This window comes from Eriocheir sinensis, chromosome 13 (assembly GCF_024679095.1).
Source record: "Eriocheir sinensis breed Jianghai 21 chromosome 13, ASM2467909v1, whole genome shotgun sequence".
Lineage (NCBI taxonomy): Eukaryota > Metazoa > Arthropoda > Malacostraca > Decapoda > Varunidae > Eriocheir > Eriocheir sinensis.
The window spans coordinates 13950836-13975762 of NC_066521.1; the positions used below are offsets into that span (position 1 = coordinate 13950836).

A 24927-nucleotide genomic window follows, 5' to 3' on the forward strand; every position below is an offset into this window, starting at 1 on the left:
CCTTTGATAGTGCTATTTTGGGGTCTATTCAAAGCTCTGGGTCTATTCACGCTCATTTTGATAGCCGCGAGGAATACGATTAGGGAAAGAGTTGTATGTAGGGTGAATGTTGTGTTTTCCCTGGTTATTTTTTTTTTCATAGTCTGCAGTAGAAATAGACTTCTTAAAAATGTGTTCCATAAAATTCACGCGTCCATTCATTCCTCCACGTCTTCTATTTATAGTTGGCCCCTCTCTCTCTCTCTCTCTCTCTCTCTCTCTCTCTCTCTCTCTCTCTCTCTCTCTCTCTCTCTCTCTCTCTAATTCCTCCTATGTGGGTCGGTCGGTAGGTGTTCAAGTTAGAAAAGTGCACACAGGTATTCCTACACACACACACACACACACACACACACACACACACAGACGCTCACGCACTTTCCATTGGTATTTAAATCATTCTCTCTCTCTCTCTCTCTCTCTCTCTCTCTCTCTCTCTCTCTCTCTCTCTCTCTCTCTCTCTCTCTCTCTCTCTCTCTCTCTCTCTCTCTCTCTCTCTCTCTCTCTCTCTCTCTCTCTCTCTCTCTCTCTCATTACCTGCATGGTGCACTATCTTGTTTGTTCAGCACTTCGTTGTCAAAACCATATGCAATTTTACCGAGCTGTTGTTTTTATTTGTTTTTTTCCTTTCTCTTTCATGTATGGTATTTTGGGTTTCATACATTCGTTTCCTTACTAAATGTATGTATGTTTGTTTGTTTATTTGTTTGTTTGTTTATGCTTGTTTAGATAACCTAGTTAGTCGATTTATTTTCCTCTCTCTCTCTCTCTCTCTCTCTCTCTCTCTCTCTCTCTCTCTCTCTCTCTCTCTCTCTCTCTCTCTCTCTCTCTCTCTCTCTCAATTAGCATACTTATCTACTAATCATAAGTTAATTTCATTTACTGCAGACATGGAAGCTTAAATTCCCTTCATTCAATTTTATTATTATTATTATTATTACTATTATCATTCTTCTTCTTCTTCTTCTTCTTCTTATTATTATTATTATTATTATTATTATTATTATTATTATTATTATTGTTGATGATGCTGATGGTGTTGTTATTTACATATTCTAACTTTATAACCGCCTCTTCTCGGCCTCAAAGTAACCGTTAAAACACTGCACTCAACAATATTCAAGATAAAAGATAAAAGAACGCTCATTTTTCACTCCTCTTCGCACACGCCCACAACTTTGCGGTCACATTTGAGTTATAACCAACGGACCAGCGAAGCCATAGCCGTAAATTCGTGTTTCCCAAGAAGATTAATTAAAGGCCCGTACGTGGTCTTGGCGTAAATTCATCTCACCCGCCATGCAACGTAATTACACTGTTATGCAACGAAAGGCGGTTAGCTATGGGATGCAGGCCCTCTCTCTCTCTCTCTCTCTCTCTCTCTCTCTCTCTCTCTCTCTCTCTCTCTCTCTCTCTCTTATACATTCTTTAACTCCTTTCTACTGCACTTCCTCATACTATTTCTATCCTATAATTTTGTTTCTCTACTCTTTTTAACCTTTTATTCTCTCTCTCTCTCTCTCTCTCTCTCTCTCTCTCTCTCTCTCTCTCTCTCTCTCTCTCTCTCTCTCTCTCTCTCTCTCTCTCTCTCTCTCTCTCTCTCTCTCTCTCTCTCTCTCTCATCACCATTATGTCGACAAATTAATAAAAAAATATTTCCAAGTGAATGAATTTTGTTAACTGTAGATTAGTCATCCCCAAAATGGATTCACGAAGCATTCATGCATCTCACAAGAATATTTCCCGTGTTTCGAGGGCGTTTGAGTCACTATAGATAAGCTCGGGTGTGTCTACAGGTAAGGTGACTCATCGTTTAGGCATCCTCATTGAGTCTCCCACTTCCTTCCTTCTCGATCTTCCGGAAATACATTAAGAAATACTTTAATGCCTCGAACTCACTTGATCTCTTATATTCATGCGTTTTTCTTGTTATCTTGGGAACACGAAACCCTCAATTTGCATTCTTTAACTAATCTCTTACTATTATCTCCCTCATATGTTGATTTTACTTTCTTTCTGATCTTCCGGGAAACGCATCAATACCTCAAACTTACTTAATCTTACATTCGTGTGTGCTTCCAGTTAGCATGGGAACACAGACCCCAATTTGTATTCTTTACCTTATCCATTTCTATTATCTCCCTCACGTGTTGATTCTACTTCCTTTTTGCCCTTCCGAGAAATGCAATACCTCAGACTTACTTAATCTTCCATATCCGTGCTATTTCCCAGTTATCTTAGGGACACGGGACCCATAATTGTATCTTTTAGCTAATACCTCTCTATTATCTCCCTCACGTGATGATGATATGGCCCGAAATTATGGTTTAGAGGTAATTTAAAACGTTTGTGACTCATTCGCGCTCTTAAAAAACGTCCGAACTGGTAACTCGGTGAATGCACAATGAAGCTAAGCAAGAAAACAAGACAATAGGACCACACGTTAGTCAAGTACTTCATTAAAACTTTCCTAAAGATCTGCGTAGGAAGGTTATGAGGTAGAAAAGGCGATGGAGTGAGGAAAAAAAGAGGAAAAAAGGCAGGACGAAGGGAAAAGTCTAATTGGCATCTAAGCGGGTGAGGGACTCCATCCACGCCACCAGTCTCAGTCATGTCAGAGCAGTGTGAGGGGAAGGGTCTGTGGTGAACTGCGCTCGCTACCATGTTACTCTGAAATTACTTAGTGGCCAGGATCTGTTAACTCGCAGCAGCCATGGAGCGAATCTTCGGGGCCAACGGTGAGTATGCGGGCGTGTGTGGGTGTTGGAAGGGAGGTTTGAGGGTGGGAAGGGCGGGTGTGTGAACCTCCCGAGTCTCATCGATTTTTGAGCTAAGAGAGAGAACGCTTTAGTTGCTTCAGTCCTGCCTCGATTTTCCTTTCGGCTCCTGCTAGTCTGTTACCCTTGAAGCTTTGATGGTGTGCTCCGGCCTGCATGACGCCTGACAGCCCGCCGAGGGAAGATCAACATAACATAACGATACCTGAATCTGCTTCGAACGTGCCCATTTCTGTTTCAAATTTACGAGCGCTCTAGGAGAATTTAGTTTCCCGTTCCCTCCACACCCATTTTGTCCTGTTTTCCCTTCTCTATTTGGGTTGTGGGTGTAAGGACAGACAGACAGACCAATACCCACATCCACTCACCTGTCCAGTACTTTAATCATGTCCTTTTCTGTTTCACATTTACGAGCGCTCTAGGATAATTTAGTTTCCCGTTCCCTCCACACCCATTTTGTCCTGTTTTCCCTTCTCTTTTTGGGTTGTGGATGTAAGGACAGACAGACAGACCAATACCCACATCCCTGTCCAGTACTTTAATCATGTCCTTTTCTGTTTAAAATTTACGAGCGCTCTAGGATAATTTAGTTTCCCGTTCCCTCCACACCCATTTTGTCCTGTTTTCCCTTCTCTTTTTGGGTTGTGGATGTAAGGACAGACAAACGGACCATTCCGTTATCCATTCACCTGATTCACTACTTTCAACGTGTTCTTATCTTTTTCAAATTTCTGAACGCGCTAATTTAGTTTTCCTCCCCACCCATTTTGTCCTGTTTTCCCTTTTCATTTTGGATTGTAGGTGTAAGGACAGACAGACAGACCAGTACCTATATCCATTCACCTGATTCACTACTTCAAACGTGTTCTTATCTTTTTCAAATTTCCGAACGCTCTGAGATGATTTCGTTTCCCTTTCCCTCCACACCCATTTTGTCCTGTTTTCCCTCCTTCAGTCTTAATTTCGGGTCGTGGTGGGTGTAAGGAGAGACTAACAGAACAATACTTTAATCTGCTTTGAACATGTCCATTTCTGTTTCAAATTTCCGAACGCTCTGAGATGATTTAGTTTCCCTTTCCCTCCACACCTATTTTATCCTGTTTTCCCTCCTTCAGTCTTAATTTCGGGTCGTGGTGGGTGTAAGGAGAGACTAACAGAACAATACTTTAATCAGCTTTGAACATGTCCATTTCTGTTTCAAATTTCCGAACGCTCTGATAATTTTGTTTCCCTCCACACCTATTTTATCCTGTTTTCCCTCCTCCAGTCTTTCTTTTCTGGTTGTGGGTGTAAGAACAGACAATTATAACTATATATACCTAATTCACTGCTTCAAACAAGTCCATTTCTTTATCAAAACTCCGAATTCAGGGACAATCCAGTTTCCCTCACATCCATTTTGTCCTGTTTTCCTTCCTTTCGACTCGTGGGTGTAAGGATAGACAAACAACAATCCCAGACTTAACTTCATTTCCTTTTCAAAACATAAACGCACCTTGACATTAGTTTCCCCTCCACACCCATTTTTAGTCCTGTTATCCCCTCCTACACTCACTCTCGGGTTGTGGGTGTGTTGAGCGTGTGGGAGTGGCTTAAGCACCCCCCCTCCCCTCTCCTCCCCCCCCAGTGAGGGATTCAGTGGGAGTCAAAAGAGGTCAATGGTCAAAGAATTCACAGTTATCAGATGAAATGGTCACTCGTTCCCGCTTACGTCAAATTCGTATTGTTAAAGGATGTTGACCGCATATACCCACCCTCCCACCCACCTATCTACTTACCCACCCTATACCTATCTCTACCCACCCTACCTATCTCCACCTAGCCTACCTAACCTAACTACCTAACCTACCCTCTAACCTATTCAACCTTCCAACATATTTACTTACCTTTCAGTCTATCTACGTACGTACCTTGCCCTTACCTACCATACCTACCTACCTAATCAACCTTACTACCTATTTACTGTACCTATCTGCCTACCTGTCTACCTACCTACCCACCCAATCCACTCAACCTCCCTACCAATTTACCTGCTTATCAATCTATCTACCTCGCCCCATCCCCCAATTTACGAGATGTTTTTATAATAGCCTCTTCTCTGTTTATCCTTTCTTCCACTAGTTCCTTCTTTATCCACGTATATGTTCTACTCCATTCTTCGTTTGCTCTTCTCTTTACCTTTTTCTGCTAGTTCTCTCTTTATTCACGTATCTGTTCTTCCTCTTCCTTCGTTTGCCCTTCTCTTTATATCCTTTCTGCTAGTTCTCTCTTTATTCACGTTATCCATTATTCCCCTTTCTTCATTTGCCCTTCTCTATATCCTTTTTCTTTTAGTTCCTTCTTTATTCACGTATCTATTCTCCCCAGTCTTTATTTATCAACCATTTCCCCGCTTTCCTTTTCTTTTTATCCTTTGTGTGTTCTCTCGGCTTTATCATTGTTGTTTTCAGTGTTTCAAATTGTTTTTCTCTTTGTTTAAATGTCAAGCTCGTGTCAGTGGGTGGGATGGTTAAGAATTATTGATGCCTGACTTAATATTCCCTCTGTTTCATTTCGCGTCACGCAGGATTTATTTCTGACGAGAGAGAGAGAGAGAGAGAGAGAGAGTGAGAGTGACTATAACTGACTATCTCACCCCCATGACCTTGCTTGCATCTGCTCTGTGTATGTGTGTGTGTGTGTGTGTGTGTGTGTTATGGTTGGTAACATCCTGACACGGGCGTAAATTCTGAACTAGGTAACTTTTTATATCCTTTTTTTTTTCGTCCGTCGTTAAAATATATGCGTGTTGCCTTTTAGTCGTCCGGGTTGTATAAATTTGTGGACAGAGAGACTGACTAGGTTTTTACTACTACTACTTCTACTACTACTACTACTACTACTACTACTACTACTACTACTACTATGAATGCGTATATTTTCTACTCTAAATGTTCAAGTATTATGTTTTCATCCCAGGCTATTTTTATCACCAATGAGTTATTTCAATCGTAAAACACAATAAAAAGTAGAAAAGAGAAGTTACGGGCGACATCATTCATTTTTTGTCTGCTTGTGTGTGTGTGTGTGTGTGTGTGTCACTTACTCGCCTGTCCTTGAACATCGTAAAAGAACAAATCAGCTGTTGCCTGTCTGTTTTAAGTATTGACAGCTGGGCGGCGAGTGTCCACTAACGCCCTGTCTGTCTGTCTGTCTCCCACCCTGCCTTTCTGCCTCTCCCTTCCCCCTTCCCTCCCTCTCTGTCCCTTCCCACCCCCCTCTCCCCTTCCCCCCTCCCAGCCTCTCTTCACCCTCCCTTGCCTGTCCCGTTTCCCTCCCCCTCCCAGCCTCTCCCCTTCCCCCCTCTGTCCTCTCCACCTCTCCCTCCCTTCCTCTTCCCTTCTCCCTTCCCCCCTCCCTTGCCTGTCCCCTCTCCTCTCCCTCCCTTCTTACCTACTTCCTGCCTAATTTCTATCTTGTCTACTGCTTCTCTCCCTATTATTATCCTTGCCTGTCTTCTACCTCCTTCTTTCTTCCCTGTTTTCTCTTGTGTTTCGTTTCCTCCCTTCCTATTTATTTATCCTGCTGACCCATCCAATATTCTTGCCTCTCTTATCTATTTTCTCTCGTGTTCATCTTCCTTGTTAATTTATCCTGTTGTGTTATTCAGTATTCTTGTCTGTCTTTTATCTCCTCTGCTTTCTTTTGTGTTTCTTTTCTCCGTGCTGATTTGTGTATTATTATATTTTGCAGAGTTATCCATGTTCCTATTCCGTCTTCTTCCTTGCTCTCTTACGGGTTCCACTTCTCTGCCGATTTATATATCCATCATTCTGGTCTGTGTTTGTCTGCTCACCTCCTTTCTTTCGTGTTCCATTTCCTCTCAGTCATGATTTCTCTCTTGGTTTCTTGCCCTCTTTCCTCCATCCTCCTTTCCTGTCTGTTTCTTTTGTCGCGTTTTTCCTCGTTTCCTTGCTTCACTCCTTCACTGCTGCTAATCCTACTTCCTCTTTCGTTCCTTATTCCATGATTCACTCCCTCTCCTCTTCCTGCCTCTCCCAGCTTGTTTTCTTTCCTCATTCCATGCCAGAATCCTTACGTTATTTCCTCTTTTCCCCTTCCTGTCCTCTCCTTCCTCCTTTCTTTCGTATCTTCATTATTTTTCATGTTTACGTCTCCCTGCTGCCTGCTTTCCTCTCCTTTCCCTTTTCGTCCTCCTTTTCCCATTCTTTCGTATCTTATTTATTTTCTTGTTTTTGTACGTACCTCTTCATTCCTGTTCTCTCCATTTTCTTTCGTATCATCTTGCTTTTCTGTTCACCTCTCCCTGTTCTCTTCTTTCTTACATTATTTCCTCTTTTCCCTCTTCCCGTCCATTCGTTTCTCCTTCCTTTCGTATCTTCTTGCTATCTTGTTCACGTCTCCCTGTTCTCTTCTTTCTTACATTATTTCCTCTTCCTGTCCATTCGTTTCTCCTTCCTTTCGTATCTTCTTTCTTGCCTTTATTTTCTTGTTTATCTCCTCGTTGCCTGCTTTCTTCTCTCTCAGCCTACACCCTTTGCATATTTGCTTCAATGCTACACTACCTCCCTCCCTCCCTCCTCCTGTTCTTGCTTGTCTCGCCTCCGGTAACGGCCGTTCTGGCACCTCACAAGCAGTCAGGTATGCTTATTATCATGCCCCAGGTGACGGGCGCGGCTGTCACACTCAACACCTGGCTCCTCTAACCTTGCCAGTGTGTTGCCCCATGTCCTACCGGCCCACCCGAGATAAAGACAGAGATAAGTCAGCCAATTAGGTGACTTGATCCACCTGTTAGCGGTCACGAAGCCTCTTACCTGCCTGCCTGTCTCCGCCTCTTGGTCTCGGTCTTGTGTTTTTCGGATTAAAGAGTTGGATGTGTTTATTATGGAGACTAGGATCTGAGTGTTTGTTTTCTAGTTTCACGCCGTCTGTCTGTCTATATGTTTCTCTCTCTCTCTCTCTCTCTCTCTCTCTCTCTCTCTCTCTCTCTCTCTCGTAATAATGATAATAATAACGTGGCCTTCAACTTTGGCTATCCATCTGTTATAGGCTCAAAAAAATCCTTGTCAAAGAGAGAGAGAGAGAGAGAGAGAGAGAATCCTATTATTTATGTCTGTCCATATGTTTTGACTGGATGGATATTTTTGAATCGCACTCGACGTAACTCAAAATAACACATAACATGCCTATACATTAAACAACCTTTCGTACGTGTAACTTTAAGCGCACCCGGTGACGTATATAACATCTATTTAATCTATTCTATTAGTTATATATTTATTTCACCTGATTTTACCGCGCACACAAAACAAGATAGCCAGCTCGGTAACTCTGTAATCATGCAGCAAATAACATCTTTTTAATCTCAGCTCTATTCAGTCCTATCGTTCTTACATGGAATTACCTTGATCATTACTTAAAAAAATTACCTGTCGTTCTTACATTGAATTAGCTTGATCATTACTTAAAACATTACCCAGTTAATATTAACAGAGTGTAGCAATCGGTAGGTAGGTAAAACGATATATTAATTGATAGACAAATGAACATAGGTAGATGGTGATGAAAATAGGTAGGTAGATATATAAATAGATAAATTGATGAAAATAGGTAGACAGTTAAAGAAAGAAGAGTAAAAGAAGCAGGCCAACAGTAGAAAAAGAGGTAGACATAGGTAGATAGATTGGTATAGAAATAATTAAAGAAAGGAGAAAAAAAGACAGGCAAACAAAGAAAAGAAAAGTATATACACGTCCATAGAGACATTAATAATAAGTAGACAGGTGAATAGATACATAAATAGATGGATTGATGAAAATAGATCGACAGATAGTTAAAAGAAAGGAGAAAAAGGCAAACAAACAAAAGAAGAGAAAGGTATATATACGTCCATAGAGACAGTCGCAATAAGTAGACAGGTGAATAGATACATAAATAGATTGATGAAAATAGATCGACAGATAGATAAAAAAAAGGAGAAAAAAGACAAACAAAAAAAGGGAAAGTATATACCTAACACGTCTACCTTCCACTCACTCACCTTTCGTCTTTGTTATTCCATTCCTCTCCTCTTAATTAACCAATCCAATTAGCCGCCTTACCTTTGTGTTCTCCTGTCAACGATCGTGGAGCACACCTGAAAAAAAATGAAAAGCGTGTGATTGCCTGTATGTGGGTGAGTCCCGTCAAGGCCGCCCACCTGGAATACCTGGCCCCGCACACCTGCCCGCCCCCTCACCTGCCGGTCGCTCGTCCCTTTAATAAATGACGTTGTGGATGTGTTACCTGGCCTGTGATTTTCGTGTTTGGCGTGTCGCGTCTCTTATGTTTTTGGAAGGGTTATTTTGGACAGGTTTTTCTTCTTTCTATTTATACGTTGTTATTCTTTGTCTTATTTTATGTTTTTGGAAGGGTTATTTTTGACAGGGTTTTCTATTTATACGTTACTCTTTGTCTTCTTTTCTTCGTCGTCTTTTGCTTCGTCTTTTATTCTGGCTATTTCTCTTTTTCTTATTTTTCGTCCGCTTGATCTTTTTCTTCTTGTTCTTGTTCTTCTTTACTTCTTTTCCTTCTTTTCCTTCTTCTTCTTCTTCTTTTTCTTCTTCTTCGTAATTAGTAGTAGTAGTAAATGTAAAACAAGTAGTAACAGTAGGCTATATTTTTATGTAAGGGACTAGGCTAGATGCGTGCCTTTACATATCCACTTGCTTTAAGTCTCCCTTCATTAGTATGTTCTACGGACGATGAAAAATAATCTAAAAACAACATAAAAAGAACATCAACTCTAAGGCCCCACTAATGTCTATAACCCAACCAGCCTTCCAGTATACTCTCAGGCGTGTATAATCAAGCCGTCAGTGAAAGTCATTGAACAAACTTTTTCCCTTTGAAGAGTTTACACCTGAGTGCCCATCAACTGGCCCAGGTAACCGTGTATTTCGTGGCCGTCAGCTTAGATTATCTCACTTTATATAAGCCTCGTTCCGTTACGTAAGTTCATTCAATTCTCGGGTCACATTTCCGTTAACTTTTTTTTTCTATCTTTTGTTAATTCTGTGCGTCATATATTCGCTGGCAAAGTCTTATTTACATGCGTTCTGTCAATTCTGTGCGTCATATATTCGCTGGCAAAGTCTTATTTACATGCGTTCTGTCAATTCTGTGCGCCATATATTGGCTGGCAAAGTCTTATTTACATCCGTTCTGTCAATTCTGTGCGTCATATATTCGCTGGCAAAGTCTTATTTAGTACATCCGTTCTGTCAATTCTTGGATCATATTTTCGTTAGCTATTTTTTTTCTTTATCCGTTCTGTCAATTCTGTGGGTCATATATTCTCTGGCAAAGTCTTATTTACATCGGTTCTGTCAATTCTTGGAGCATGTTTTCGTTAGTTATTTTTTTATTTTCTTTATCCGTTCTGTCAATTCTTGGGCCACATGTTCGCTAGCAAAGTCATTTTTCCTCTTTTTTTAATTTTCTGATTTTTTTATTTTTTTTATTGTAAGAGAAGGTCGATCAAGCGGAAACGAAAACAAGTTAGTCGATTCTTATATAATGTTTTCGTTAGCAAAGTTCATTTTACTCCATCTTTATTTTCATTTATTTACTGATCAATAATTCTTTTTACGGCAAGAGAGGCCGCTCAGCCCGAAGCCAAAATAAATCCATCAATTCTCAGACAGTATTTTCGTTTGCGAAGTCTATATTACTCTTTTTATTTCTTATTGCTGCAAGGGAAAGTCGACCAAGCGGAAATCCGAACAAGCTAATGAATAAATGAATAAAAAAGATAGGCGGTGAAAGGAATGGCTTCAATCTACGGCCCCAATAATGTCATCTGTCAATCAGTTCTCACGCCTCGTTTTCGTCTGTCAAGTCTATTTAGGTATACAAATTTAAACGGTAGGCTGTTATGTCGATTCCTTTTAGTCTCTTTTACATAGTTACGCTTTCATTCTGCAGTGTTCGTTCTCTCAGTCTCTCCTGATATCCCATTCCACTTAGGATCTCACTTTACATTACATAAATACACGAATTACTACGATTGAAGCTGTTTAACATATACTTACGCCTTTATTATTTTCTTTTTCGTGTTGTCAATCATTCCAACATCTCTTAACTGTTTATTATCTCGTGCTATTTGGCGTTTATTCAATTTCCGTTTAGGTCACTCAGTCATACGTTTATTAACTATTCCTGATCTCGAATAATTGTATGGCGCTAATAACTTAACTACCTACAGAAATAATCTTATCTAGTTATATTTTATGTACACACCATTACGAATTAATTTAGTTTAGTTAGCCTTCTTTTCCTTTTGCATTGATTCACGGGGCCATGTGTTAACCTCATTTTCTCTCATTGGTCATTCCTAGAGTTACGAATTACTAAATTTTACTTAGTTTGTCGTATTTTCTCTTTGCATAGATTCAAGAGGCAGTATGTTTATCATATAGCTTCTCTCACTGGACTTGCATTTATTTATGAATTACCATATTTTACTCAGCTATTCTTAATTTCTTTTTACACAGACTTACGAGGCAATGTGTTATCCAAGTTTACGTTCACACAATTACGAGTTACTTTATTTTCCTTAGCTTAATCATGTTTTCCTTTAGCATAGATGAACGAGACAACGTGTTTACCCAGTTTCTCATTGGGGATGCATAAATTTAGGCGTAATTGTGTTAAATGCTCCACTGTCAGCCCCCGCACCACTAGCAACTGTTTTCGTTAGCTTGTCTTCCCCTTGCATGCATTCCAGCGTTATTGTGCTAAACTTTGCAGCTGCGTCCAGGGGTGAATAGGGAAGCAAGGAAGCAGGTGGCGTCACTCCCTCTCTCCCCTGCTGACTGACTGACCTGTGCTCCTGGGCGATATTAAAGGGAGAGAGACAGACAGAGACAAAAGAATAAAAGGTGAAGGAAAGGAGAGGAAAGGAAAGGAAGAAAGTTATAAGATAGAAATAGCCTTGTGTGAGAATGTGAAGGAGAAAGAAGTTATAAGGATGGTAATATAGGTAGTAGAGAAAAAAAAAAGAGATTACAAGGTAAAAAAAAAAAGTAAAAGGAGAGGAACTCACTTTTAAGCTAGAAATAGTGTGAGGACGTGAAAGAGAAAGGATTTTTAAAAGTATATTTACAGGAGAGAGAGAGAGAGAGAAAGGGGGGGGGGGTGACAAAACTAGTGAAGCACATCCGTCCACCTGGTGTGCGTTGAGAGAGGGGAGGAGAGGAGAGGGGAGAGAAGGTTATCAGAGGTGTCACAGGGGCATCCGGCCTTGTTACACACACACACACACACACACACACACACACACACACACACACACACACACACACACCGCTTCTCACCTGTTCACGCCACGCCCTGTTTTACCTGTCTGTCTGTCCACCTGCGTTACCTGTTATTTTTTTAATTTATTTATTATTTTTTATTATTATTATTTTTAGTCATTATGGAGTCACATGATAGTGTATGATTCGATTTTGTTTTTTGTTGTTTTTTGCGTTTTATTTTTCGTGTTAATAATTGTGTATGATCATTTTTTTTTTATGCTTTTTTCTGCCGGGTCTTTCAATGTTGTCTGTTTATGTTTGTTGATATTTGGCATTTTTTTCTACGTGTGTGTTTGTCAGTGTATACCTCTGCACATTCTCAGTTTATGTCTTTGTGTTTATCCTCTCTCTCTCTCTCTCTCTCTCTCTCTCTCTCTCTCTCTCTCTCTCTCTCTCTCTCTCTCTCTCTCTCATCCGCTTATGTCCCTGCGTCTCTCCCGGTGTCTCTACGTCTGTTGGTCTGTCTGTCACGTTGTTTTAATACTCGAGTCTTTTGTTTTCTTTTTGTTTTCTTTTTTTACTCGCCGTCTTTGTTCAATCTTGTTTTTGTTCTTGTTCTTGCTTGCTTCTGTTCTTTCATTGTTGCAGAAGAATAAGAAATAAATATAAGAGAAAAGAAATGTAATGATAGTGATAGTACTAGAGAGAGAGAGAGAGAGAGAGAGAGAGAGAGAGTTCAAACATTACGAATAATTCAAAGCACCTGAAGCAATGTGTGTGTGTGTGTGTGTGTGTGTGTGTATAGATGGGAAGTCATAACAGTCAAGGACACTTTTTGTATGTTTATTTCTATTAGTTTGTGGCAAAAAAAAATAGTTGGGTTTTTGCTGTAATCACGGAGGCAATTCAACCTTATTTTGGAGAGTTTGATGTTAGGTAATGGAGGTCGTTGTCGGGGACACACACACACACACACACACACACACACACACACACACACACACACACACACACACACACTCGTTAACGTGAATAGCCTTAGTTCCTGTGTCCCATGAAACTTTCGGTCAGTCAATCAAACATTCAGGCAGTTAAGCAATCAGTGTCAGTCAGTCGGTCGGTCAGTTAGTCAAGTCAGTCAATCAACAAATAAGTACGAAAGGGTTGAAATTATGAAGAAAGGTTGGAAGAAAGAAAAGAAGTAAAAAGAAACAAAAAGAAGACGGACATTCTTTTAAAATTGAGAGCAAAAACAAATAACTCCACACAAAGAGAGAGAGAGAGAGAGAGAGAGAGAGAGAGAGAGAGAGAGAGAGAGACGAGACGAGATAAAACGAAATGGGAGACAATACGAGAAACTGAAAATAAGAAAGAAGAAAGGAAATAGCTAGCTCGTTTTTCTTCATTCTCATTAATACCCATCACTTAAGAAAAAAAAAAATCCACCGTCCCTGCAAGGAGTCACGGTCAATTTCAGCCCCGCACGTGACAGGACACGGGTACGGAACAAGCGAAGCAGCACCCGTGTGTCCGGAGCTTTGGGTCCACGCACGAGACACAAGAGTCACTAATGAGAGAGAGAGAGAGAGAGAGAGAGAGTATACGTATCTACCCTCAATCATTTTAATACTCGGTCTTTTTCACTCTGCGCCAGAATCGTTGCTTAAATGTGAAACTTGAATCTCTTAAAAGAAACACCGCCAAATCTTGAAATATAAAACACTCACACACTCGCACCACTTTACTGAAACAAATCACCATCAATACACTCATTTAAACATTCACATAACACTCATACACTCCTCACCACCTCACCAAAACAAAACACCATCAGTGCACATTTAAACATTCACAAAACTCTCATACACTCCTCACCACCTCACTAAAACAAAACACTATCAATACACTCATTCAAACATTCACAAAACTCTCATACACTCCTCACCACCTCACTAAAACAAAACACTATCAATACACTTATTTAAACATTCACAAAACTCACATACACTCCTCACCACTTCACTGAAACAAAACACTATCAATACACTTATTTAAACATCCACAAAACTCTCATACACTCCTCACCACTTTACTCAAACAAAACACTATCAATACACTCATTTAAACCGTCACCGACACTCTCATACACTCCTCACCATTTCACTCAAACAAAACACCATCAACACACTCATTTAAACATTCACAAAACTCTCATCCACTCCTCACCACCTCGCCAAAACAAAATACCATCAGTACAATCAGTTAAACCTTCACCAACACTCATACACTCCTCACCATTTCACTAAAACAAAACACCATCAGTACAATCATTTAAACATTCACCAACACTCCATGAAAGCAAACATCATCAATACATTCATTTAAAGCATCATTAACATCCAATTTAAACCAACATCACCGAATTAAAACAATGCAGCATCATTTCACTATTTAAACCTTTATCAACACCCTTTCATCTTCCTTCGCACCTTTAGGAGTTTGCAGGAAGACATTCAGTACTTTATATACAGTTGTCAGCCCCCCTTTGTGGCCTCCTTACCCCTCCCCTCCCCCTTTCAGTGCTGCAGGGAACCGTTGTGGACACGAGGGTTGGTGGGGGGTGGAAGGTCAAGCAAGGGCTGTTTTGTGTTGGTTTGGGGGCATTGCCTCTCCCATCTGGAAACAATTACCGTCTTTTTTTTCCTTCCACTTATTATTACAATTACTTCACTGATAATATCACCACTACTACTTTTATCCTATACTTTTCTTCTTTTACTTCTTCCTGTGCCTCGCCTTTTCTAACATTAAATTTTGTGTAACTATCATTTTTACTACCACAAAAACTATTGAGAAAGGGCTACTACTACTACCACCACTATTACCACTATTGTTACTACTATTACTACTACTACTACTACTACTACTACTTTTACTACTACTACTACTACTACTACTACTACTACTACTACTACTACTTCTATTGCTGCTGCTACTACTACTATTGCTATTGCCACTACTACTACTACTACTACTACTATTACTACTATTACTACTACAACAACAACAACAACAACACTACTATCACCACCATCACCTTTTAGAAATCACCCATCAACAAAACATAAAAAAAAGACAAAAAAGAAACCACAATCAAGATAGAGTATAGCCACACCATCATCATCAGAACACCACTTTAGACTTGAGAACAATGAGAGTACACTTGTGAGAGAAGCCAGGAGAGGAGGATTGAAAGTGAGGAGATTGAGGGAAAAGTAAAGAAGCCAGCAGAGGAGGAAGAGGAGGAAAGAGAAGTAGAGGGTTGATATTCTCACGATGTTTCTGCCTCTCTTCTCACATCAACTAGCCTATTTCCAAAGGACGAGGAGATTTAACGAGTCCTGATGCGTGTTATTATTTCCACGTTCATGGTATACAGATGCTTTGTCAAATTACCACCACCAGGGTCATAAAACTACCCATGGAAACACCCGCAACTCCTTCCAAAGCCATGCAAAAATGTATGTGCTTGGGCATGTTTAAAAATATCGCTCTTATAAGGGCCATATTACTAAACATTTCGTCCCCAAAGTTCACATATCTGACAAGGCTTTCATAGGAGTTTGAGGCATTTCCAGTAGAAGTTTTATGACTCTGGTGGTAGTTTGACCCTTCTGCACCGTGAACCTAAAGAAACACTCAATACAACCCGATTGATCCTCTCTTTGACGTCTAGAAATAGTTGATGTGAGAAGCAAAAGTCTTATAATACCGACCTTATAGTTTCAAATGCGTCTGGATATTCGCCTCTAGAAAGCTTCCAAGTTATAATCAGGAGGGAATCCAAAGTGTGTTACCCGTTGCGGCATTGTCTTGTTCCTATTATCTTTAGCCTGTTGGGAGTAAGAGGAGGAGAAGTCGATGGGTTGTCGTCAAAAATGTATGTGCTTGGGCATGTTTAAAAATATCGCTCTTAGTTTCAAATGCGTCCTGATATTCGCCTCTAGAAAGCTTCCAAGTTATAATCAGGAGGGAATCCAAAGTGTGTTCCCCGTTGCGGCATTGTCTTGTTCCTATTATCTTTAGCCTGTTGGGAGTAAGAGGTGGAGGAGAAGTCGATGGAAGCCGTTTTGTGAGTGCGTGTGGCTTGTAATGATGCCCCGGGGACCCACGGGAGACGGAGACGGCGATGGAGGGAGAGAGAATGGGAAGCGAGGAGATAAAGCCTGTAAAACCTGATGGTGTTTGTGCCGTAATGAAAGTGGAAGCCGAGTGGTTTCATTTTTATTGCTATTATTGTCATCTTCATCATTTGGGGAGTGTTGAGAAAGAGGTAAAAGTAAAGGGAAAGTATAAAGTATAAAAAGAATAAGAATTAATATCAATAGACTGAACGAGAGATTGACCTTTAAAATATAGTGTTTGTGTTGTAATGCAAATGGAAGGGGAGAGAAGTTTTATTCGTATTGTTATTTTCATCATCATCATAATTTGGGACTATAGTGTTGAATATAAAAAGTAAAAAAAAAAAAGGTAAGGAAAGTAGAACGTAAAGAAAGAAAAGTAAAGATAGCCTGTTGGGTAGACTAATTGACAGCTTTTGAATTTAGCGCGAATATTATTACCGAGTTAACAAAGACGTAGGCGTTTAAATATTACAACGTCAAGTCGAGTTCAGTGATGAGAATAATAGCGTTTTCTGACAGGGAGTGGAAGTTAAAGATATGATAAAAACGAGTACATCCAGTTGGTCAAAAGGATGCAGAGGTCAAGTTGGTAAAAGATCACTGACAAGAACACAAAAAGAACATCAAACCTAATTGGTATATCATTAAAACTTTTGTCGAGATGGTGGTTCATCGTTATTGTTTTGTTTTTTCACAGGCATTATGAGAGAGAGAGAGAGAGAGAGTAATGGGGTTTTTCAATGTTGTTTCGTCATCATAGTAATCAAAGTAGAGCACATAAGAGCATCCTGTTTACGAGAGAGAGAGAGAGAGAAATTAATTCGTGTTAATATTAACTACTTACGTACAATATTTTAATGAACCTATTTACATTTTAATGGCCAAACACCCTTGCATACCATAAAGTAACTCACGGGTAAGCAATCAATAGGTAATTTGCACCAGGAACACGTGCCCTTGCGTGAGGTTGAGTACAATTTAATAACTACTTTATAATTTATCTCATTAATAGTTTACGTAAATCATCATAGCAACAGCAACAGCATTCTATTCGGTTGTTATCCATTTCCATTAACATCTTTCTTTCGTTCTTGTCTCATTCTTTCTTTCTTTCTTTATTTTTATTTATTTATTTAGTAGGCAGGCATACACGCAATATATTATAAGCCAACTTCATTAAATCATTCATAAATTCATTAGCCAGAGATCAGTTGTGTTTGTTAAGCAGTTAAGTGGTAGCGTGTTACATAACATTCACCAGCTGGGTAGTACTCTCTCTCTCTCTCTCTCTCTCTCTCTCTCTCTCTCTCTCTCTCTCTCTCTCTCTCTCTCTCTCTCTCGTGGTGCAATATTGAAGGATTCCTCTTGCCTCCTGTACTAACATTTTTCTTTTCTTTTGCCTCCTTCTCCTCCTCCTCCTCCTTCCTTCCCTCTTCCTTACAATGTTGTGGTAAGGATGTTGTGTTTTGAGGAGTGTTGCTTCCGGCCAGACGAGGAGGAGGAGGGAGAGGAAGAGGAAGAGAAGGAGGAGGAAGAAGCAGGAACAGGGACGTCGTGTGGTTAGGTTACTTTTGTATTGAGATGTTGTTTTTTATTGTTTATTTTCTCCATCTTCTCACTCTTCTTTTGTTAACATACTTATTCATGCACAAACAAACTTTTTCCATCTTCCCTCTTTGCTCTTCAATATACACAGACATACATTCATTCATTCATATACATACATACACACAAATGGAAGACCCTAAGCAAAATATTAGGTAGTTTTAGCAAATTTAAGTCTTTTCTTATCTTAATAGAGAATAAAACTTAAACTGAAGCAACTTAGAGCTTTCATAACTTAAGTGCATTATCACCGAAGTTATTATTACCAAGTTTGTATTATTTTGGTGTGTGTGTGTGTGTGTGTGTGTGTGTGTGTGTGTGTGTGTGTGTGAGTGAATGGAATGCACAGGAAATCGTTTTAAAAGTCGTTCCTCTCTCTCTCTCTCTCTCTCTCTCTCTCTCTCTCTCTCTCTCTCTCTCTCTCTCTCTCTCTCTCTCTCTCTCTTAATCAGTTCTAAGAGAGTGAGCAGAAGTAACGATGAGTGAGAGATTATGATAATGACGACGAGGAAGAAAGGGCGAAAGAGGAAGAAGGGGACAAGAAGAGGAAGGAAGAAGGAGGGAAAGGAGGCGAAAAGTGAGTGACAGAAAGGGAGAAGAGGGAGGAAGGGGGAGGAGATGAAGGGGAAGAGGGAGAGATATTAAGTAACCCAGCGGAGGAGAGAGAGAGAGAGAGAGTTGTGTATGTGGAAGTTATTAAAAGTTTAAGTTAGGAATTTTTTTATAGTTGAAGGAAATGCAGTGTAATTATGTTGCAGTTTCTTACGATAAAGTTGTTGTTTACGATGCCTGTGAACTTAGAGAGAGAGAGAGAGACGGGGGGTCCATATAAAGCAGACGGCATACTAAAAGCCTTGTTGTGATCTAAGTAACATTCCTGAGAGAGAGAGAGAGAGAGAGAGAGAGAGACTAGAACCATTACGTGGGGTCTGTTCTCTTTGTTCTCTCCACGAGCCAAAAGAACTATAGTGTCAAATAATGCAAGGATGGTCGTGGTGGGGGAGAGTTTTTGCTTGCTTATATTTTTAATGCCATCTCTACTCTTGTTTTCTTGTGTATACAGTTCAATAGTCTCTCTCTCTCTCTCTCTCTCTCTCTCTCTCTCTCTCTCTCTCTCTCTCTCTCTCTCAGTAGGGGTTTGTAATGGGTGGTCGTGTGAGTGAATGTGTGTGTGTGTGTGTGTGTGTGTGTGTGTGTGTGTGTGTTAACGTTCCCACACTTCACTCTACTCTTGTTTTGGTGTCCCTTTCTCTCTATTAAAAGTTAAGGGGGACGATGACTGTTTGTGTATCTCCAAACAAACACATTTACGGTCTGTTTGTCTGTGTATGTGTCTGTGTGTGTGTGTGTGTGTGTGTAACTCTCTCTCTCTCTCTCTCTCTCTCTCTCTCTCTCTCTCTCTCTCTCTCGGGCGGGGGATGAAGGGAGTGAAGAGGGCAACGGTGGCGTCCTTTTAGCAATAATCGGCGGGTCGCGTCCTTTGTCTGGTGGTGGCGGCGCGCACGTGGCCATCCCAGCTGATCGTTCGCCTCCCTCCCGTCCTCTCTCTCTCTCTCTCTCTCTGCCATTTCCTCTTTACTGTCCTTTTCTATCTCCTCCTGCTCTTCATTTTCCGTCCTTCCATACCGTTTTTCATCTTATTGCCTCCCTTTTTTCACTTTTTTGCATCTTACTTGCCGTTTCTCATTCTCTTCCTCCTCTTCGCTTCTTTTCCTTTTCTTCCTTGTCTCTCTTTCTTCCTATCTCCTCCTGTCATCTCCCCTTCTGTCTGTCTTTTCCTATTCCCCCTCTTTATTGCATTTTCTTCCTTGCTCACTCTTCTCTTCCTCCTCCTCATTGCATTTGCTCTATTAGTGTGTCTTTACTCCTCCTTTTTTTTAATTTTCTCACTTTTTCTCCTTTTTACTTTTCTATCATATCGGTTCTACTCCTCTTTCTCTTTATCTCTTCATTTTCTCCTTTTTCCTCTCCCTCCGTTCTATATTACCATGTTTCTCCTTTTTCTCCTTTCATCTCTTTCCCTTGTAATTTCTTCCTTTCGTCTCCTTTTTCTCTCTTTTCTGTTGTCTCGCCTTTTTTTCTTTTTATTTATCTTTTCCCTTTAGACCAGTAGTTCCTTTTTCTTTCTCTTTCCTCCTATCCAAATATTTTCTTTTCTATTGTCTTGCCCTTTTTCTTTTTCTTTCTTTTCCCTTAAGACCAGTAGCTCCTTTTTTCTTCTCGTCTTTCTCCAGTCCAATAATTTTCTCCTTTTGGCTTCTTTTATCTCGTGCTATTTTCTCTTTCTTATGTTTTTCCTTCGTGCAGAATTATTTGTGTATAAAACATTTTCTTCTTATTTCTTATTCTTTCGATTTTCCGCATCGTTATCATAATTGCGAGTCGTTATCTGTTTTTTCTTGTATTTTTTGCAGCGTTTTCTCGGTCTATTTATTCTTTGTTTCGTTTTTCTTCTTTTGCTGAATTGTTTTGCTTTCACGGTATTGTTCTGTCTTATCTTCAGCTATTCGTTCCGGGGTATAATTTTTTTTTTATTTTTTTATAATGGGTTTGTTTTTCCCGCTTTTTCGTTTTCTGATTTCCCCACTTCGTCATTTTCGTCTTATTTCTTTTTCTTTTCCACTCTTTTTCCTCCTTCCCTTCCTCCTCTTTTTCGTTTCCCCTTTTTCTTCTTCCCTCTTCCCCCTCTTTCCCCTTTCTTTTCCCCTTTTTTCTTTTCCCCTTTTTCCTCCTCTTTCTCCCCTCTTTCCCCTCCTTCCGTTCCTCCTCTTTTTCGTTTCCCCTTTTTCTTCTTCCCTCTTCCCCCTCTTTCCCCTTTCTTTTCCCCTTTTTTCTTTTCCCCTTTTTCCTCCTCTTTCTCCCCTCTTTCCCCTCCTTCCGTTCCTCCTCTTTTCTCTGCCTTTATTCGTATATTTTTTTCCCTCGTTTCTCTCGTTAGTCATAGGTGTTGTTGTTTCCATATTTTACGTTGTTTTCGTTTTGTTTTATGATTTCTTTTTCCCTCTTTTTTCCTCCTTCCGTTCCTCCTCTTTGCATTTATTCGTATATTTTTTCCCTCCTCGTTGCTCTCGTTAGTCATACGTGTTGTTATTTCCATATTTTTCGTTGTTTTCGTCTTGTTTATTTTATTTTCCCCCTCATCCCGTTTTCTTTCTGTCCTCTTTTCCATTATATTCTATTTCACCTTCGTTCGTTCGTCTGATCGTAGGTTGTGTGACGTATTTCCTTTTCTTATTTTCTTTCTTTAGTCTTTTCCTTTTTCCCTTTATTTTTTTATCTACACTTCCTTTCCTCCATTCCTTCTTTTCCTTCTTTCCGTCTTTCTCTCCCTCTCTGGTTAGGTCTCTTCCTCTTCTTCAGTCCTCTTCCTTTCTTCCCTCCCTCCTTCCTTACTTCCTTTCTTTCCTTCTTCCATCTTTCCTTCTATTTTTTTCTACTTAACGGTCTTCCTCCTTTTACTCGCTCTTGCAGTCTTCCTTCCTCTCTGCTTCACTTCCTCTCTCCTCCCATCCCTTCCTCCTTCCTTCCTTTCGTCCTTTACATTTTTCCAACATTTTCTTCTTTAATTTATCCCTCCCTGCTGCTTTTCTTCCCTCCTGCATTAACTTCCTGTCTCCCCTTTCCCTCCTTCCTTCCTTTTCTCTCCTTTCTCCGTTATCTCCTTCTCTTCTTTCTCCTTGGTGCATTCCTTCCCCTTCTGCATTCTTATATATTTTCTTCCTTTCATCCTTCTTTTCTTTCCTCCGTTTCTTCTTTTCCTTCCCTCCGTCCTTCTCTCCCTCTCTGGTTAGCTTTCTTCCTTCCCTTCCTTCTTCCTTCCTCTCATTTCCTTTATTTTTCCTCTCCTTCTACCCTTCTTTCTCTTCTCTCCGTCTTCTCACTTCTTAGCTTTCTTCCTCTTCTTCATTCCTCTTCTTCTCCCTCCTTCCTTACTTCCTGTCTTTCACTCCCTTCTTTTCCTCCTCTCCCTCTCTGCTTAGCTTCTCTTCTGCATTCCTCTTCCTCGTCAATGCAACGATTCTTCCTCCCTTCCTCCTCCCTCCTTGCAAATCTTCTTCCCTTCCAATATCTTTACGGCTCATGATCCCTCTCCCTCCCTCCCTCCCTCCCCCTCCTTCCTTCCCTCTCTCCCTCGTTCGTTCCCAGTTCGATAACCGTGCATTCCTTTCCTCCTTTCTCTCTCCCATGCGCCTGGCTTCTCTTTTTCCCTCCTCCTTCCTCCTCATTGCATTCCTCCTCTTCCTCCTTCTCCTATTTCCCGTCCTATTACCTTCTAGTCTGCTGTTTAATCTTCCTTCTCCCTCCATCTTCCTCTTAATCCTAGTAATTTTCCCTTCTTTGCTTCACTTTCCTCCCCTCTCTCCCTCCCTTCCTTCCTTCCTTCTCCTCCTCCTTCGTTCCTTGTACTCTATCTCTCTTTTTTCAATATCTCCCCTTTTCGTTTATCTCCTGACATAACCTCCTATCTCTCCTCTTCCTCTGTATCTCCCCTCTTCTTTTTCCTCTTTCTATATATCTTTACTCTTTCCCTTCCCATCTCCTCTTCCTCTATATCTCCCATCTTCTTTTTCCTCTTTCTATATATCTTTACTCTTTCCCTTCCCATCTCCTCTTCCTCTATATCTCCCATCTTCTTTTTCCTCTTTCTATATATCTTTACTCTTTCCCTTCCCATCTCCTCTTCCTCCATATCTCCCATCTTCTTTTTCCTCTTTCTATATATCTTTACTCTTTCCCTTTCCACCGCTCTCCCTCTTCCCCCCACTTTTTCCCCTCCCCATCTTCCCCCTCTTCCTTTTAACTCTTCACAACCTCCTTTCCCTTCTCCCATTTTCCTCTCCCCGTTTCTCCTCCCCTCCCTCCACTCCTTTTCACTTCAACCTTTTTTCCCTCCCCTCCCTTTCTCCCCTTCCTTCCTTCTCTCCCTCACACCCTCACTCTCTCCCACACCCACAAATAGTCTACACAGCTGTTCATTTGAGATTTATCATGAGTGACGTAGGGGTGGGTGGGGGTAGGCGAGGGGCATGATTAGGGGTAAGGGGGTGGGCGGGGGGCATGATTAGGGTTAAGGGGGTGGGTTGGGTGACGTGGGTTGTCTACTGGTGTTGTCATTATGGAAGGGGAGAAGAGCAGGGAGAGAAGAGGGAAGGCAGATTGAGGTGGGAGAAAGGGAAGAGAGATTGAGGAGGACACACGCACACACACACACACACACTACTTGACTCATACAAAAACAAAGAAACGGGGGTGGGGGGGTGGGGGGGAGTGAGGGTTGGATAAGTAGCTACACACGCGCTTTCATACCCACAAAGATACCCACTTCACACACACACACACACACACACACACACACACACACACAAGTCGAGGGTAACGCAAAAAGTCACACCTGCGCGTGCTGTGGGGTGAGAGAGGGTGCTTATTTCTCTCTCTCTCTCTCTCTCTCTCTCTCTCTCTCTCTCTCTCTCTGAAAATAAGCTTCTCTTTAGCAATATATTTCTTCATAATGCTTACAACTATATATATAATCCTCTCTCTCTCTCTCTCTCTCTCTCTCTCTCTCTCTCTCTCTCTCTCTCTCTCTCTCTCTCTCTCACACACAGTTCTTATACTAATTCACTCTTAATTCTCTCCTTTTTTTTGTCTTTTATTTCCGTTTTTATTCCCTATCATTCCTTTCCCAACTTCTTTCGTTCATATTTCATTTTTATTTTCTCACTTCCGCCATTCTCTCTCTCTCTCTCTCTCTCTCTCTCTCTCTCTCTCTCTCTCTCTCTCTCTCTCTCTCTCTCTCAAAAGCTGTCAGAGAGGAGAGGATGAGCGTGTGCGTGTCTTCTCTCCTCTTCTTCCTCTTCCTCTTCCTCTTCCTCGTCGTCCTACTTTCATCTCTTTGTATCGTTCCTTCTTTTCTTTTTTCTTTTCTTTTTTTCTTTCTCATTCACTCCGTCTTTCTGTTGGTGTCTGTCTGTCGCTGGAGTGGACTGGATAAGATTGTGCTGGTCAACTCCCTCCTCCTCCTCCTCCTCCTCTTCCTCCTCCTCCTGGACATAAAAGACCTTCAGGAACATCAACAAACTGGAGGTGACACTTGAGATTTTATTTTCTTTTTCATTCTCTTCCTTTTTCTTTTTTTCTTTTTCTTATTTTTGAAGTGCTAGCGGCGGCCACCTCGATGAAAGGACCCTTGAATGTGTGTGTGTGTGTGTGTGTGTGTGTGTGTGTGTGTGTGTCGGAACGGCCGCCATCGAACCAGCACCTGCCTCTTTCTGTCTGTATATATTGACATTTTATTTGCATTCATTCACGTCCATCATTCACACATAGAGCTTTTGTTGTTGTTGTTGTTGCTGTTGTTGTTTGCGTTCTATCTTTGTCTTCCTTGCTGTCCCTCCTCACCTTATTTTTTCTTGATATTATTTTCTTTTTCCTTCATCATCATCATTTCCTTTGTTTTTTTCTTCTTTTTGTTCTCTTCTTTCTATATATATACTCTTTACATTTTTTCTTCATTATCGTTATTTCTTTTAATATTTTTTCCATATTTTTATTTTTATTATTTTTATCTTTATTTCTTCATCATCATCATTTCCTTCTTCATGTCTTTTTCTTTTCGTTCTCTTCTTCATCTTCTACTTCAGCATATTCTTCTTCCATATATTTTTCTTTTTTTCTTCATCATAATCATTTCCTTCATGTTTTTGTCAATATTTTCTCTTCTTTCTCTTTTCTTCTTTTTTTCTTCTTCCTCTTCACTCCATCACCATACCTCCTTGTCCACCACCACCACCACCACCACCACCCCTCCTTACCACCACAAGTCCCTTCCCTATCACCTTCCCATCACCCTTTACACCTTGACACCTGTGGCGTTTACCTGGCGAGGGTCACACCTTTCCTCCTTGGGTCACGGAAGGGGGGAGGGTCACGTACTCAGGTGGGGATGGACGGCACCGAGTCACGCGTGCAGGTGAATCAATTATTAAGAGACAGGTGAGCCGAGTGTGACTACCTAGGGTGAGTATTGATGTCTGTGGG

The 24927-nt window shown here is 40.7% G+C and overlaps 1 protein-coding gene across 2 annotated transcripts in view; it reads left to right on the forward strand.

Moving 5' to 3' along the window:
* Positions 1 to 2624: 2624 nt before the first annotated feature.
* The window catches only part of LOC126998036 (unconventional myosin-X-like), a 114110-nt gene continuing 91807 nt past the window's right edge, over positions 2625 to 24927 (forward strand). For both annotated transcript variants that reach the window (XM_050859334.1, XM_050859335.1), the window contains exon 1: positions 2625 to 2774. In XM_050859334.1, the coding sequence (XP_050715291.1) occupies positions 2750 to 2774 (25 nt within the window). In that variant the 5' untranslated portion in view covers positions 2625 to 2749. The remainder of the gene's footprint in view (positions 2775 to 24927) is intronic.